The sequence below is a fragment of the Girardinichthys multiradiatus genome, chromosome Y (genome assembly GCF_021462225.1).
Source record: "Girardinichthys multiradiatus isolate DD_20200921_A chromosome Y, DD_fGirMul_XY1, whole genome shotgun sequence".
NCBI lineage: Eukaryota > Metazoa > Chordata > Actinopteri > Cyprinodontiformes > Goodeidae > Girardinichthys > Girardinichthys multiradiatus.
The window spans coordinates 15,004,052-15,021,634 of NC_061818.1; the positions used below are offsets into that span (position 1 = coordinate 15,004,052).

The 17,583-nt window shown below is 40.5% G+C and overlaps 1 protein-coding gene across 1 annotated transcript; it reads left to right on the forward strand.

Annotated features, from left to right (window-relative positions):
* The first annotated feature begins 245 nt into the window (after positions 1-245).
* On the forward strand, positions 246-7,227 carry LOC124864559 (cdc42 effector protein 1-like). Its single transcript, XM_047359384.1, has 2 exons — positions 246-701; positions 6,072-7,227. The coding sequence occupies exons 1-2, from the start codon at positions 248-250 to the stop codon at positions 6,668-6,670; spliced, it is 1,053 nt and encodes a 350-aa protein (XP_047215340.1). The 5' UTR covers positions 246-247; the 3' UTR covers positions 6,671-7,227.
* Positions 7,228-17,583: the final 10,356 nt, after the last annotated feature.

Sequence of the window (17,583 nt, forward strand, 5' to 3'; positions counted from 1 at the left end):
GTAAGTGGCTGTCCTGGGATCCATTGTGTAGATCATAAATAGAAGCACCGGGTCTTGCTGTGAATGTTTGAAGGATGGGTTTTATACTGAACGGCTGAACATTTTTGCTTTCTGTCCTTCAATGATTTGATTTTTCTCTCTGATTTTACAGTGGACCCAAAGCTGGATTTTATCCTTGACTGATGTAAACTGAAAGTCCAGACATTATCAGTCCTTTTTAAAGGGAAATTACAACTTTTCTTCCATCATGAGTCTGGGAAAACTACCAGGGATTAAAGGCCTTGTGTCTGGCTCTCAGGGTAAACGTCGCTTCAAGAGCGACCTCTCAGTGGACATGATCAGCCCCCCCCTTGGGGACTTCCGTCACACCATGCACGTGGGCCGCGGTGGAGACGTGTTTGGTGACACTTCCTTCCTAAGCAACTATGGGGGCATCCGGGAGCCGGGAAGTCCGGACTCAGCGAGCAGCTCCAAGTCATCCAGCTTCTTCACACGCACCTTTCGCCATGTACGGAGAACCTCTGGACCTCGGCCCCGAGGGGGTTCTCGGGATTTGTCATCTCCACCTCCAGACATCTCACCCATCATTAAAAATGCCATCTCTTTGCCTCACCTGAACATTGACTCTGTCAATGGGTGCCTACAGAGGGCGTTGTTCCCCAACTCCATCAGCTCGGCGGATGACTCCTTCTGCACATATGGTGAGATAAGACAGATAATCAGTGCCAGCATAGGATTGGTGTTAAGGATCTTAGAGGGGATTATCTGCATTAAAAGTAAGCAGAGATACTTTAAAGGTTGAGATCATACTCAAACATGATTGTTTCAGTAGATGATGAAGCAAGATCCTCAGTGTCGCAGATTAATTTATATTAAATAAATCAACATTAATCAAACGAGGCAGGACAGGTAGGTGAAAGAACATATTATGAACAACACTGTGAGAGCAAGTCAGGCCAAACCTTTTATGGTCCATGGTACTTAAGTCTGTATCAGCAGGACTGTCATTTTCTTCAGACTGGGCATCATGTGTGCATTCAGCAGTCATCACAGCCAACATGTGTTACTTTTAAGACACAGACATTAATAATTGCAAATGTTAAAATAATAAACCTTTGCCTCATTGTTGACGCTTTAGCAGTCTCAAACAGATTTTCCTCCAGGATTGCCCTGTTTTTAGCTCTAACCATCTTCCAATCAGCTTTCCTGTTCTGCTGAAGGAAAGCTTATCCACAGCATGATGGGGATAGTGTGGTCAGGGGGATGTTTAGTATTAGTATTCTGCCACACAGCGCTTTGCCTGTAGACCACACTGTTCTAATTTGGTCTCATCTGACCAGAGCACCTTCCTCCACATTTGCTGTGTCGACTACATGGTTTGCGGGAAACTGCAAACATGACTTCTTATAGCTTTCTTTCAGAAATGCCTTTTTCCTTGCTCCTCCATTTGTAGAGTGCCAAAATAATAGTTATGTCGACAAACTTTTCAACTTGAGCTGTGGATGCTCCTACTCATTTTCCATTGGCCTCTTTGGCTGCTTCTCCGATTAATGGATTGCTTGACTTGGAAGTTTAGGTTGAAGGCCATGTTGTAATAAGTTTGCAGATGAGCTATATATATATATATCTATTTTCTTTTGTTTTGACGCATTCAGCCATGCTCTTTGAGCTTGGAATAATGTTTCATAATCTCACCCTGCTTTTAACTTTTTCCCAGACCTATCTGCTGTGTTTCATGGTCTTCGTGATGCTGTTCATTAGCTAATGTTCTCTAACAAGCCTCTGAGGCCTTCACAGAACATCTGGATTTATTTGACACACAGATGGACTCTGTATACCAAAGGGGGACTTCTATAGGCAGCAATATGCACTGAAACTTTCTTAAGGCATATTGCAGCATGCCACATAAAAAGGTAAAAAAAAATGTTTTTAGATGTAACAGAACAAACCCTGAAAAAGCTCTAGGGCTGTGAATACTTTTGCAAAACACTGTAGGTGTGATCATAACAGTAATTCAAAACAAAGCAACTCTAACTTAGTGCAGTGATATATTGCATCATTAAAGTTTCTATACTCTTCTTGTGTTCTCTCACCACCTTGGTGCAACCAGGACTATAAACGTCAGGAGAAACAGAGAAAACAAGTCCCCCTTTTTGTTTTACATCTTTTCCCCACCATCCTCCAAGACAACCAGCAAACATCCAAGCTTCTTCTGACTCATCTGGAATCACCTTGGCAACACCTGTGCATGATTAGACCTACAAACACAAACACCTGCAGCTGGTCTACTGAGCAGAAACAAACTTACCGGATATTTCCTGTCATTTCTTGTGTTTGTGTGTGTCGGCCTGAGAGAATGAGCACAAACCCACCATTTGTTGTATCTGCTCACCAATCAGAGCCTGTGTGGCAGCTGTGTATAGGGGATAGAAATCCCCTTGCCCCTTTCAGAGTCTTACCCAATTCAAAAGGAATTTGCCCAGTTAGAGGGATTTTGACCAGGCAGAGAGAGACAGAGGACTTGGGAATGATTGTACTTTTTATAGTTACTGGCTTTCATTTACACCCATCTTTACCTGCAGCTGTGCATATGTTGAAGTGATGAAATGTACAAGTTTAACACTGTCAGGATGACAGTGGGAAACCTCTAAACTCTTGGTTGATACCGCCACCTTCTGGTGAGACAGCTGCATTGCTGAACAAAAGCCCAAATAGTTTCTATGTATTAAAGACATTGGTAAGTTAGAGCAAGTCTGGAAATAATGTACTGTCCTAGTTTGTATTTTAGTGGTAAAACTGAGATAAAGTTTCATTATAATAGGCAGTACACACATAGGACTTCAGGACATAGCTGACAAATTTCACATTTACTTAATGTCTGGGTCAAATGAGAGGAAGTCATGATTTACATTTACATGTCCCTGTTTAAATGTCCATACTGGCCCACAGAGCTCCAACACCCAAAACATGGAATATGCTATTATCTAGGCATTCTCACCAAGTCAGATATGGTTCTTCACCCATCTTACATAAACTGAAACATGTAAGTCTTCTAGCCTGAGGGCGTGATCTACTAAAGCTGCTCTCCTAGAGAGAGAAATGTACTCAAACATTAATGCTAAACATGCTGGAGTGAATGAAGCTTTTAATTTCAAACGGTTCCTTTAAAGACTGCATGTTTGCATTTAGACCATAACTATGTATACCTTATTGGAGGAATGTTTGATTTCTCCTTATTAATGAAACTTTTATTGAACATCATATGTACTATAAATGTAATATAATTGTAACATGACCTTTTTCAGCAAACCACCTGGTAGGGTTTATGCACATGCTGAATGGACCTTCCTTTTATTCGCCAACTTGTCCTCATGCCTAATGTGTGTGTTAATTGTTAATCTGACATACTCAGAGCAGGAGTACTGTACATTGGTCCTTGAATAAAAAAAAAATAGCTTTCTATTATATATATATTCAATAATATTAAACTACCAGTTTCTTTAAAGTTAAGCAGAGCTTTGTAGTTCACATAGTTGTCAAGAGAAAAAATATATAGTTACTCTGGATTCAAAACCTAAAATTGGAGAAATATTATCTATCCTTATTTTTGTGTTTTAGTCCATTTTTGGACAACCTGATCATGAAGAATAATAATAATCAAGTCTGGAAGCTTTCTGCATTGCTGGAGGAAAGAATAGTAGTAACTTTGGCATTAAATGGAAAAAAGGTGTCCTTGAAACTTATTTACTATGGAAGTGAAATAATATGTGCCTAATTGAAGATAGTACAGAGGTTCTTTACATCAATATTACTGGAGGCTAAAGGGCAGCACACATCAGCACCATCAATAAACAACCTATAGCAGTGATCATTTTCAATCTTGTTATTTTAATAAGCTTTAAATCAGCTGAAGTCTGTCTCAGCACCAACCATCCGATGTTTGCTAAAGGCGCCAATTGATGTGCTTTTATTCATGTCACCCACTGCAACACCTAGTTATTGTGTTCTTCTTTTAATTAATGCCATCCATCACCTAAGCAGTCTCATTGTAAGGTGCTCACACATTAACATTTTTTATGTCTTAAATAAAAAGACAGGTTCTAAGGTGAATTGGTCCAATCATAAACCTTGTGGTATGCAGTAATTAAGTACAATTATCATGAACAAACTGAAATCTATGGAGTTAAATTTGTCTCAATATTATTCAATCAAACAAAAAACTAATCTCAATCAAAAAAATAATATTCAATCAAAAAAAACTAATCTCAATCAAAAAATATTAAGTTGTGATCAAAACTTTCAGAGTTTTTTCTCACAAAGAGAAAAAAGTTATTTGCAAAACATAAACTTTTATTTGCGCATGTCAAAAATCTTTGGTTACGACTCTCGCTCTTTTGGTTTTGACGCTCTCTGTTTTTGGTTGAACTCAATGAATTTTGAGTTCTGGGAACATGAACATCCTGGGCGGGGCCTAAAGACGAACGATGTAAGACGTTTCCCTATTGGTTAGCGCTGACTAAAGCAGCAGACTCTGATCCCCCGTATCTCTGAACTTCTGCTCGAACTGCAGGTCTTGCAGCGTCGCTTCAGTGAGGAGACATCAACTCTACAGAAGAAAACTGCGGTTAAGTGAGCCGACAGTCAGAAATACGCGGTCACGCCAGCCGACACCAGCTCTCTCTTAAAGATTAGCGTCACGCATACAAGGTGCATTATATATACTACACTTGGGGTAGTTGTGTATTTCTCCAGAAACCTACAGTGAAATTATGAAATACTAATTCTGGTTATAATATAGATGACCCTCTGATATAATCTGAAAAGATTGTGTTGTCACCTCTCATGGTTTTGGAGAAATAAATTCCTGAAAGTGGGACAAATGCATATAATGGTTGAGCATTTTGAGGTACTTTGACAAGATATTTCTCCAAAACTGTACAGTAAAATATTTATTCTTTTACATAAAACATGAATGTGAAAGTTGTAAAAATGTAATTAATATAAATGTTCTGTAGGTTACTTTTCTGTTTTCCTCTTATTTTCTCAACCGTTGCCAGGATCGGTTCCTTTCTGCTCCATTACCGTAATGCACCTTGTATGCGCGACGCTAATCTTTAAGAGAGAGCTGGTGTCGGCTGACGTCACCGCGTATTTCTGACTGTCGGTTCACTTAACCGCAGTTTTCTTCTGTAGAGTTGATGTCTCCTCACTGAAGCGACGCTGCAAGTCCTGCAGTTCGAGCAGAAGTTCAGAGATACGGGGGATCAGAGTCTGCTGCTTTAGTCAGCGCTAACCAATAGGGAAACGTCTTACAGCGTTCGTCTTTAGGCCCCGCCCAGGATGTTCATGTTTCCAGAACTCAAAATTCTTTGAGTTCAACCAAAAACAGAGAGCGTCAAAACCAAAAGAGCGAGAGTCGTAACCAAAGATTTCTGACATGTGCAAATAAAAGTTTATGTTTTGCAAATAACTTTTTTCTCTTTGTGAGAAAAAACTCTGAAAGTTTTGATCACAACTAAATATTTTTTGATTGAGATTAGTTTTTTTTTGATTGAATATTATTTTTTTGATTGAGATTATTTTTTTTTGATTGAGATTATTTTTTTTTGATTGAGATTAGTTTTTTGTTTGATTGAATAATATTGAGACAAATTTAACTCCATAGAAATCTGTCAGAGAAATAGGATCTAAACCAGTGCTGTTTCCTTGATTCCTAGAGCATATTCATGCCTCTGTGACAAAATATTGGGCTCAAGTGTGTTAAATCCAGGATGGATATCAACAGTATAGCAACGATAGGCCCAGGCCTATTTTCTGAGATTATGAGAATAACATTAGTGACTTTCATCAGTGCTGTTTCTGAGCAAGGATGAGCTTTATATGTCATATGGCTGATTAGCAGCTATTTTATTCAAAAGTTTTCATTCATGATTTTTAATGAATAAATGACCCATACAGCTGGCACTATCACATAAGTTTTATTTTAAGTAAGTTTGTATGACAGGGGAATTGCTTAACCTAAATAAGCGGTATAAACTAATCTGGAGTTATCTTTAATTTTCTCCTTCCAGGTGTACAGTCTGGATTTGTCACTCTGCCTCGAGTCTCTCGATTTGAAAGACAGCTTCAAGGTGGCGACGTCTGGAAACCGTCTTCAGCAGACAATGGTTGCAGCACCATGACTCGCTCTGACTCCCTGACCTCATTCATTGTTGACCTTGGCCCTTCTCTAATGACTGAGGTGTTTGCTTTGATTGACAACCCTAGCTCTCTACAGATATCCAATCACAGCCAGGCAGCAAGTGAGAAAGAGGAAGGAGATGAAGAGGAAAAAGGTGACAACAGCTCTCTGACAGAGACACCCGTTCAGACCCCAACAGTGAGTTCCCCGAACCCTTCCCTATGCAGCGGGTCTTTTAGGCCCAAGGAAAACGGAAGAAGTAGCCCTAACTGGAGAGAGCATAAGGAGGACAGGGTGTCTGTGAGGACGCCTGATGCGTCCTCCTGTTCTTCTCACAAGGAGGAATCAGTTATAGAGGCAGAGAGGTTCCAGAGAGCCGCTAATGTACTCGCTCGGCATTACGGTGGAGGATCCTTTACAAGAGAAATGAGCCAAAAAAGCCAAAAAACACCCCATTCTTTATCTGAAGAGGAGGAGATCAAAGTATAGACATTAGGAATGGAAACTGTCTGGATCATATTATTGTTGGATTAATGTCACAAATGTGGGACATTTTTCTCGTTCTTGGACTCTTGTTGCTACTTCATTAGATTATTTCTTGTACAATATAATGGACTATGTTCAGTCTGTAAAGGAAAGGAGATTTATTATCTGTCTTTAAACACTGCCCACCTGGTTTTCTATCACTGTATCTGTGATATATAAACTAACACTATGAAAGTAAGAGGCTCAGAAAACACATATTTGATTAGAAATGTTTTAAGGTGGTTTGGAAAACATTTATACGGACATATATTCTATATTTTTATCTTAATGCTGATATATACACTTTATAAATAACACTTTTGTACATTTCTCGAGCTATAATATTAATCTGTGTAAATTGTTTCAGCTTCCTGGCAAGTATATACTTAGAAAGGTAGGACTTTCGACTCTTAAATGATTTAATGCACACCTGTAACAGTCTAATTTGTAATCAGAGTTGGTGCTTTAGTATATTTTAATTGGTTTGTCATTTCTAGATAATATAAATATGTATTTCTCTACTCAACTTGAAATGACTAATATTTGATCAGCCATGTTTAAATGCCATATTAAGTAAGGAAGGCTACAATTTCACTGAGATCTGCTATAACAGCTTGTCTTGCTTAAAGGGTTTTTATAGGAAATGTTAGTTACATGAAGAACATGAACTATGAGAATTATCTTTAAGGAGGGGAAAGCAGCATTGAACAACTAAACAAACTAAGATCATACAATACACATATACACTACATTGCATAATGATGAAACCTGAACATTTTTTACTAGCAAATTGGCTCAATCTCAAATCTTCTCCAAAGAATTAACCCCATACATTCGGAAAGGTTTTCAGAATGTGGTCTTGGGGAGCTGGGCACCAGTTATATAAACGAAGTACAATGTGTCTCTCGTATTGTCACTAAGTCCTTACTGGAGATATTGTGAGATCTCTGCTGGCTGGTTCTGGCACTTCATTGTTCTCAGCTGCAACTCATCCAGCTAATGAGCTCATGGCTTTTTAAGACAGCTGCTGACACAGTCTGTTGCTGGAACATAGTCTCTGTTATGTGGACTTCTGTCAGCCTGCCTGATCGCTTGTTGTCCTGCCGTCCTGTCGATCTGCCCATCTGTCTGCCTGCCTGTCGCCATATGGAACTCTTCTTCAGGAAATCTGCACTGTAAATATTTCCACCGCCAGAACACTCTCTCTCTGCTCGGATCCTTGGGGCTTCCTCATCCTCTGGCTTCTAACAACTCTAATCAAGGTCTACCTAAGTTGGAACAATAAAACCTAATTTCAATCTAATTCTGTGCATCGAATCTGTGTCATCTTCTGATTTGGTTATATTTCGACAACCTGAGTAAATTAATGATAGTATGTTCCAGCCAGCAGACATGTCGAAAAACAAATCAGATGAAGATGAACAGACCTCCTGGAGGGAACGCCTCCAATCCACTGAGACCATGCTTCAACAGTTGCTACAACAACAAAGGACGACAGATGCCCATCTCACGGAACTTGGTGGTATGGTACATGCCTTAAGTGAAATATTAACCAAACTCTCACCCGCTCCTTCCAATCCTCCAGCTCGTTCTGAGAATCCTCAGCCACCCACAACCCACTCGTCCGGGATCCGAGAACCTGATTTCCGTCCGTCTGAACTTTTTGATGGCAACCCTAATAATGTTGGTGGGTTTTCTCTCCAATGTGAGTTGGCTTTTAGTCGTTCCCCCTCTCTGTTTCCGTCTGCTGCTTCCAAGATCCCTTTTTATTTATTGTTTATTGTTACCTCCCTAAAGGATCTGCTTTATGCTGGGCGCACGCTTTTCTCACAACTAACCCTATTGAGTCTCTGAGTTACGCTGTTTTTTTCAGTCACTTCAAGGAAGTCTTTGATCAACCACTCCAACAGGAGACAGCTGCTAAGAAGTTACTTACCCTCAAACAGGGAAAGAGGGCATTGGCGGAGTTCGCCATCGACTTCCGGGTGGCAGCGCAGGAGGTGGGTTGGGATGAAGCGGCACTCAAGGGTATTTTTGTGAATTCCCTTACAGATCAGATAAAGGACCAGTTGGTTTTAAGAGATCAACCTGTGAGACTGGATGATTTAATCAAACTGTCAATCCGTATTGACAACCGCCTAAGAGAGAGACAAGCAGAGAAGAATCATAAGTCAGAGTGGCAGCACTTTATGGCACCTCGGACCGCTTACCTTGATACACCCACTTCCTCTTCGGAGGGATCTGTGGAACCTGAGCCTATGCAGGTTGGTCACACTCGTCTCTCTCCTGAAGAGCGACAACGTCGTTTTGGGGCTGGTCTTTGTTTGTATTGTGGACAAGGTGGACATTATGTTGCAAGATGCCCTAAGAAGGGAAAAGAGGGGGCTCGTCAATAGGTCAGGGGACTTTGATGAGCATGTCCCATTTTTCCCCTATATCTCGTCTGTGTTTTCCAGTCACTATTATTATTGGCCAAGAAAAGTGTCCAGTGGATGCTTTTATTGATTCTGGTGCGGAACAGAATCTTATTTCCTTGGATCTAGTTGACAAACTTAAGATACCTTCTCAGTCTCTCAACCACCCCCTTTCTGTTTCGGGCATCACTGGTCAAACCATATCTCAGGTGAAGTTTAAAGTGCCCCACCTTCACATCATTACCTCAGGTAACCACCATGAATGGGGTGAGTTCTTTGTTGTCTCCTCTATCTCCCCACAATTGGTTCTAGGATTTCCGTGGTTGCAGAGACATAATCCCGCGATTAATTGGGTGGAGGGCAGAGTAGAGAAGTGGAGTGATTACTGTCTCCAGAATTGTCTAAAGACTGCTGTCTCTCACTCTAGCAAACAAATTGAACCACCTGAGCCTGTTCATCTGTCTAAGATTCCTCCTGAATACCACAATCTTGCATCTGTTTTTAGTAAACAGGGGGCTCTTTCTTTACCCATGCATCGCCCCTATGACTGTGCTATTGATCTCCTTCCAGGTGCTCCGTTACCATCCAGCAGACTATACAATCTCTCTGGACCGGAGAGAAGAGTCATGAAGGAGTACATTGAGGATTCCTTAGCATCCGGGATCATTCGGCCAACTACCTCCCCCGTTGGTGCCGGCTTCTTCTTTGTGGGTAAGAAAGACGGCACATTAAGACCCTGCATTGATTATAGGGGGTTGAATCAAATCACAATCAAAAATAAGTACCCCTTACCACTCATTGATTCTATACATGACCAATTACACTCTGCCAAGATTTTTACCAAGCTCGACCTGCGCAATGCGTATCATCTGGTTCGGATCCGAGAGGGTGATGAGTGGAAGACAGCTTTCAATCCCCTGGGACATTTTGAATATTTGGTGATGCCTTTTGGATTGACCAACGCACCCGCTGTTTTTCAGGCTCTTATAAATGATGTTCTCCGTGATTTCCTCAACCTCTTTGTGTTTGTTTATCTGGATAATATTTTGATTTTCTCTCAGAACATTGATCAGCATCACCAGCATGTCAGGACCATACTCCAGAGGCTTTATGAAAACCAACTCTTTGTAAAAGCCGAAAAATGTGAATTCGGTGTTTCTTCTGTGACCTTCTTGGGTTTTATTTTTGAAGCATCACTTTTACCAAGAGGTATTTCTGGTGGCCCACTATGAATCCCGACATTAGAGAGTTTGTCGCAGCTTGTCCCACATGTGCCCGTAACAAGAACTCAAATCAACCTCCTGCCGGTCTTCTTCAACCTCTGTCTACCCCCAGTCGCCCATGGTCCCACATCTCTATTGACTTCGTCACTGGTCTCCCGCCATCTGACTGAAACACATCTTTACCGTTGTTGATAGATTCTCTAAGTGCTATCAAAATGACTGAAACTCATCACTGGCTTAGATCTGTTTTTTTAATAGGAAATGGGTCTACCTTTAATGAAGTATTATAATTTTATGGACCCAAAATCTATGGCTCACAGGCTTCAGGAGTCCAGGAACCACAGGTTGAGGACCACTGCATTAAACAATGATGACAGCTTTCTGCAGTGATTGAAGGATTGGCTAAATATCTCCAGATCTAAGAGTGTATTACTTTCTGGCTAGGGCAATAATAGGATTTAGGGATTGCAATCAGTATTTCACAGCTCCTAATTTGCCCCTAACCCAGTTCACAAGAAACTTCAGACAAACATGCTAAAAAAAAAAAAAACAAACCAAAACTAAAACACAGATCTGTTTTAAAATAAAGTAAAAGCAGGCTTAAAGAATTTGATACTGTGGTGGAAAATAATTCCACAGTTCTGGACGAAGGCCTTTTCTATGCAGAGTCTTTTAGAGATCATGAGATTAGTTGAATTTTGTGGTACCACTGTCCAATCAGATTCTTTCTTACCTTCAGAAACAAAAATAACCCAATATCTTTCCATTCCCATTTTAATGTTTTTTTTTTTTTTGCCATGGAAATTGTATTTAACAGAACCAATTACTCTCACAAGTTTTAAAAGGTTTTAGCTGGTGATATCTTAGGGAAAACAACAAGTGATCTCTATTCCTGTGCAACACAGAAGTGATTAGGTTTCCTTTCCTTCCCCAGCGGAAAAAAACAACCAAACTGCAGAACCAAGCCTTTCATAGTTTTTTTCAGAGACTGTATGAGGACCACCTGCAGTTAAACTAAGCCTGTTTTCATGAGGTCTCTACCCATTAGATTTATAGGATACAAACTCTGACAACAGAAAATAATGCCTGAAGGAGAAGCCCATCAGGTGTTACGCATGCAATGGGTTTTGAAAATGCTCCTTCATGAGATCTGTCCTGAGGCTTACATTGAAACACATGGCTACTGTTGAGTTTTGGAGGTGTTGTAACTTTCTCTGCTTTTTAATAACTTTTAATAACTAGAATAATTGACCCTGAATATTTCACGGCAAGAGAGAGAACTTGCTTCTCTGAAAGAATTAACTGGAAAGTATCTAATGGTATAAATTATTGTGGAAGCTTAAAGCTTCGTTTGTTAGATTAAAAGTGTTATTATTGTGTTTACCATGTGCAAGATTAATTCTGTGAAGTATTGTTCTGGGAATAAGGGAAGGGTCACTCTGAACAGCATGCAAGCCGTCTGGAAACAGATTACATTAGGGAAAAGTTCTTGGCGTGAGGAATGATTGATGGGCTTGTAATTGCAGTTCGGCCAGGAAATCTCATTACTCCAGCCAGGTCACTTTGACATTGTTTCAGCAGTCCAGTTTAGCTCAGGAATGAGGAGTTGACCAAAAGCATGAGAATGCTATTGTAAACTGTCACATAGACTAGTTTTGATTTCATGCAGATGTTGGCCGGATCTGTGTTCCAGGAAACTGCTCTTGAGAATCAATGTTGTTGGTGCCAAAATGTTTGTAAGTGAAAGGGTACATCTGATTGGTCAAAAAGTCTCACATACAGAACAATGATATGACTGTTGTATATATATCTTGACTTGTGTCAGGGATTTTTGGGGATTCTTTGGGATTTTGTATGAAGATGTATTCAGAGATGTGTTTTGAATAAAAGGTCCCCATGTTCGGCTCTGAGAGGAAACCAGTTGTCTCTTCATCATTTTTAAGTTAGTAAACTTTGTTCTCCCAAAATATTGGCACCCAACGTGGGGCTTTGTTTGCTGAGGGAGAAGAGAAAAGTGGCCAATCCAGGCGAAGATACATGAACTTCTGAAATGGGCCTGATGTACCAGAAGGGGTAAGATCATCTGTCGCTTCTGTTACACTTTAGAAATACGGCTGTCCATAGGTCCTCCGCTCTGGTTATTAATTCAAGTGAACGAAATCTGATGTATCCCTTTTAAATTAAACAGGACATCTTGTTTACCTTAATGTACTGACATGTGCTTGCGTGCGCAAGGAGGCTGACATTAAAAAATACAAAGTTCGAATTGGCTACCTGGCAGTCTTGAAGTAATGTTTATGTCCCGGCTAAAGTTGTGGTTCCATGACAGAAATAGTCCTAAATAATAGAGTGCTTGGTGTTGATACTGATTTCTCTCCAAGAATTAAGCCTCCTTGCAGAGAAACAGCTATTTTGATACATAAAAAGAAACGTTATAAAAGGCACGTAGTGGCCTTGAAAATAAGTAGCCGGTGGACTGAGTAGAGGTAAGTTGAAACCTCTTTGAAATGCCCGAGAGGCAGAGATTTTAAGTGCCAAGTAATATTTGCCTGGAAGGCAAAGAGAAACTGCAGTTAAGTGCACGTGCCCAGGTTTTTTTTTCTTTCCTAGGGGCATTCAAAGATGACCTCTTGGAGAGTCAAAGCCTCAAACTGAGAAAGCTGCAGTATTTTTAAGATCTCTGTGGTGATTGGTGTTCTGCAGAGATGTTAAATTAATCATGTTAAAGGAATTAGAGTCAATAATGTAATAATTAAAAAATGTGTGCACAAATAAAAATTTTGAAATTGACTCACCTGACCATCAACAAACTATTAATCAGGTCAGTGGACGCCCGGGGACATGAAGGGCATGGAAAATGATGAAAAAGTGTGGATGAGATGTATGAATGAAAAGGTCGTATGGCAGATTGATGAATGGGTGAATCTCTGAATGATGTATGAATGATGGTGTTTTGCATTTATGTGAGTTGTATGCGATGTCAGACTGGAATCTGTATGAGTGTGGCCATTGAAGCAAGTTGCATGTGATGAGAAACAAACAACTGCATGTTTTGATTTTGATTACTTTAAATGCTTTCTAAGTTTCACTTGCTGTGTTAAAGCAACAAATAAGCTTTTGTGGTGCGCACCAGAAGCTTTGCTTTGATTTATTTTATGGTTCTTACAGGTATGGGTTAAATGTTGAGTTATGACCATGTCAAATGTAGCTATAGCTGTGTTACTGGTTAAAATTACTGCTTGAACCTTTTTTCACTCTTGAGGGATAGACGTAAACTTATGCACTTTGATTAGAATGAACGCACACTTTAAATAGGGAAGGAGTTTCTGGTAGAAACTGACTGAAACCTAGAAAAAAGGCTCTCTGCAGGCTCAAGGAATGGAATTTGGAAGTTGTGTGTGTGTGTGTGTGTGTGTGTGTGCCTGCACACACGCCGTGTCTTGCTTTCCACCAGGGTATGACGAAAAGAGTGTGGCTATGTGGTACACAGCACCCACACATGAACACGTACACATGCATAGCACACAAACACAACACATATACACGAACGCACACACAGAAACAAAGAACAGACACACAAATGTGGGGAGCAAAATGCATATATGATGTAAAAAGAAAAGTATGAAAGTCAAATGCCGACATATGTCTGTCTAAATGTGTTTAAATGTCTGTCTATGTGTTCATCTAAGTGTTGAATCCATCTGTCATACATGTGGGTTTATTGTCACTAACATTTGTTTATCCATTTTTTTTTCCTTTTTCTTTATTTTTGATAATTTATTCACAGAAGAATGACAGGTTTTTAGGAACTCCTTGGCTGCGTGCCTCTTAGTGCTCACAAAGTCCGGACTTATGATTGAATAACTAAACAGTTTAAATTCATGTGAGCGTGGAGTGGTCTGCAGTTACCTTGGAGTCTAAATTAACTTCACAAATGCTCAAGAAATTGATAGAATGTCCATAATTGAAGTGAGAATCCAGTTTTTATCTAATTTGTTCTTTTCTAGTCGTAGCTTAAATGTTAACTGCCTGATGCAGGAAGACTTGTCTAAATACAAACTAAGGTGTTTATATTTTCTTAACCATCAAAAGGACAACTGGTATGTTTAAGTCTTTATGGGGTTTAACTGAATGTTTAAACGAAGAACGTTTCTGAAATGGAGGAAAGTGTTGCCTGTCATTTTAATGTGTTTCTCAAAATTTTATATACAGTGGCATGATAATAATTTACAAATACAAAGTTTTTATGCTTAAAAATAAATAAAATAAATAAATTAACTCATCTTGCAGAAACAATAATGCAGCAATTAAAGAATGGAAATGTTTGTTTATGGCAGAAGGGATGAAAATATTGTGTCTGTCGAACCGAGGCAAAGTCTCATGAAGGAAGCTGCCTGGTATTTTGTAACTTTCTGACTGATTACTCAATGAATTACAGCCTGTTAATTTGGAGAACCAAACTGAACATCCACAGCAGAGCCTGCTTGGACAACAGAGCACTGGCGCAAGGCCTGCTCAGACATCAGATGACAGAGAAGAATGCTGGAGCCGACAAAATAAAAGGCCGAGCAAAGGAATGGTCTCCACGTATGTTAACAAGGCTTTGGACAGAGCAGCACAAAGCCTCGCTGAACAGCCCAGCCAGATCAGACCAGAGGCTGTAGAGATAAATAGCAAGATGTGCTAAAAAGATTCACTTAGACCAATTAAATTAATTTTTCTGTTTTAAAAATATATAAGTTACAACATTAAACAACTAGCGAACAAAGCATTGATGGCCATGGTGAGTTCTTTCTTTAGCAAAATGATTCATTGCCTTTTGAGCTCTAACTAGATGATAAATACAATTTTGCTTTTTCGCTCTTTTGAAGAGAATTTTCTAGCCCTAAAATAATATTTTAACCCGCTACGTCTGTCAACGTCAAGCAAGCGTGTCACATAAGCAGCGGTTAATAAACGTTCTTCTGCAGAAACACAATCCACTCCTTAATTGGTCTAACTGTCAAATAAGCTCCTGGTCCACTAGCTGCCTCTCATTTTGTTTACATTCTGCTGTTTGCCCAAGCAACCCGAATCTGATACTGGAGCAGCTGAGATTTATCATCAGTCCCTGAAGAGTACATGGACCTAAAACAGGTCTTCAGTAAGATCAAAGCTCTGTCTTTACCTCCTCACAGACCTTATGACTGCGCCATAAACCTTCTCCCTTGGGCTCCCCTGCCCTCCTGCTATATATCACGCCCTGAACGACAGACTCTAGAGAAATATATCAATGAATCCTTAGCTGCGGGTATCATCCGCCCTTCATTTTCCCCATTGGGGGCTGGGTTCTTCTTTATCGGAAAGAAGGATGGTTCCCTTCGTCCATGCATTGACAACAGAGGCCTCAACCAAATAACAGTGAAGAATAAATACCCTGTCCCACTCATTTCTTCTCCTTTTGAACCAGTTCAGGAAGCAACCATATTCTCCAAACTCGACCACCGTAATGCTTACCATCCGCCAGGGGGACGAATGGAAGACAGCCTTCAAGACCCCCTTGGGGCACTGTGAATACCTTGTCATGCCTTTTGGCCTCTGTAACACCCCTGCAGTATTTCAGTCTCTTGTAAATGATGTCCTGAGGGACTTCATTGATCGTTTTATCTTTGTGTATCTAGATAATACCCTCATTTACTCCAAAAACCTCTCAGAGCATCAACAACACGTCCGTCTGGTCCTACAACGTCTCCTAGAAAATAGACCTTATGTAAAAGCTGAAAAATTTGAGTTTCACAAGAACTGTTTTATTTCTTGGATTCATCCTAGAGGGTGGGCAGGTTCGTTCAGATCCAGACAAGATAAAAGCTGTACTCGAATGGCCTACTCCGGACTCATGTAAATAGCTTCAACAGTTTTTGGGCTTTGCTAATTTCTACAGAAGGTTCATTAGAAATTACAGTCAAACCGCTGCCCCATTAACTGCTTTAACGTCCTCTAAACATTCCTTTACATTCCTTTGAGTGGACTCCCGAGCCAGATGCAGCTTTTCACAGACTCAAGGACAGTATCTCTCAAGACCCCATTCTCATTAATCCAAACCTGTCCAAACAATTCACTGTTGAGGTGGATGCATCTGACATTGGAGTAGGAGCCGTGCTGTCCCAAGTCTCTGATTCTGACGACAAAGTTCACCCTTGTGCCTTTTTCTCCCTCAGATTCAATTCGGCTGGGAAAAATTATGATGTAGGAGATCAAGAACTACTGCCGATTAAAATGGCCCTGGAGGAGTGGCGTCACTGGCTGGAGGGCGCTGAACACCCAGTTGTGGTATGGACAGATTATAAAAACATAGCCTACCTTCAAGCAGCCAAACGTATTACCCTCGCCAGTCTCGTTGGTCCCTTTTCTTTTTCCATTTTAATCTTTCGATCTCCTACAGGCCTGGCTCTAAGAATATAAAGCCTGACGCCCTTTCTGTACAGTTCTCCGCAGACGACTCAAACAAGGAACCGGCTCCCATCCTGCCTCCAAGCTGCGTTATTGGAGCCCTTACGTGGTATATAGAGGACTTGATATCCCGGGCCCTCAGAGTAAAACCTGACCCTGGAACCGGATCCCCAAATCGGACATACGTCCCATCAACTGTCCGGTCCCATCTGATCCACTGGTTGCAAAAACAAGTCTCTTTGTGATTACTTCTGAGTGCTTACCTTCTCGTGTCCTCCTTCCCAGGTTATCTCTAGTCCAGAGCTTCAGTCTCCAGTCTGATTATGCAGAGAACCCAGATTTGCTCCTTCCAAGAGAACTTCACGGATTATCTTCGCAGTTGGCTACGCTCTGGTTCCAAGGCTCCTCAGGCTTACCTGCAAACGAACCTAGCTCACCCTCCAAGGTGCTCACCCTCCAAGAAAGACCCACCTGGTGCCACCTTCATTTCAAGAGCAAGCAAGACAGGATTACCTGGACCAATTTACTCACCTCACACAACCTGGAGTTTCCATCCAACTTCCCCCTTCCTGGCAGATCTTCAAGTCTTCAACTGTAAGCAGAATTATATCAAGATCAAAAACTCTCAGCAATATCAGTCACTTATTATTTATCCCTTCTCCATACAGCGGCGAGTTCCAGTTCCCAGCATTCTTACCCTTCTTAATAAAGGTATTAAACCTTTCCTGTTTCCTGAGTGTATTTCTGCATGTGGGTCAAAACAGCTAGAAAAACAATGACATCTTCATTGCAGAAAATAGAAAAGATATAT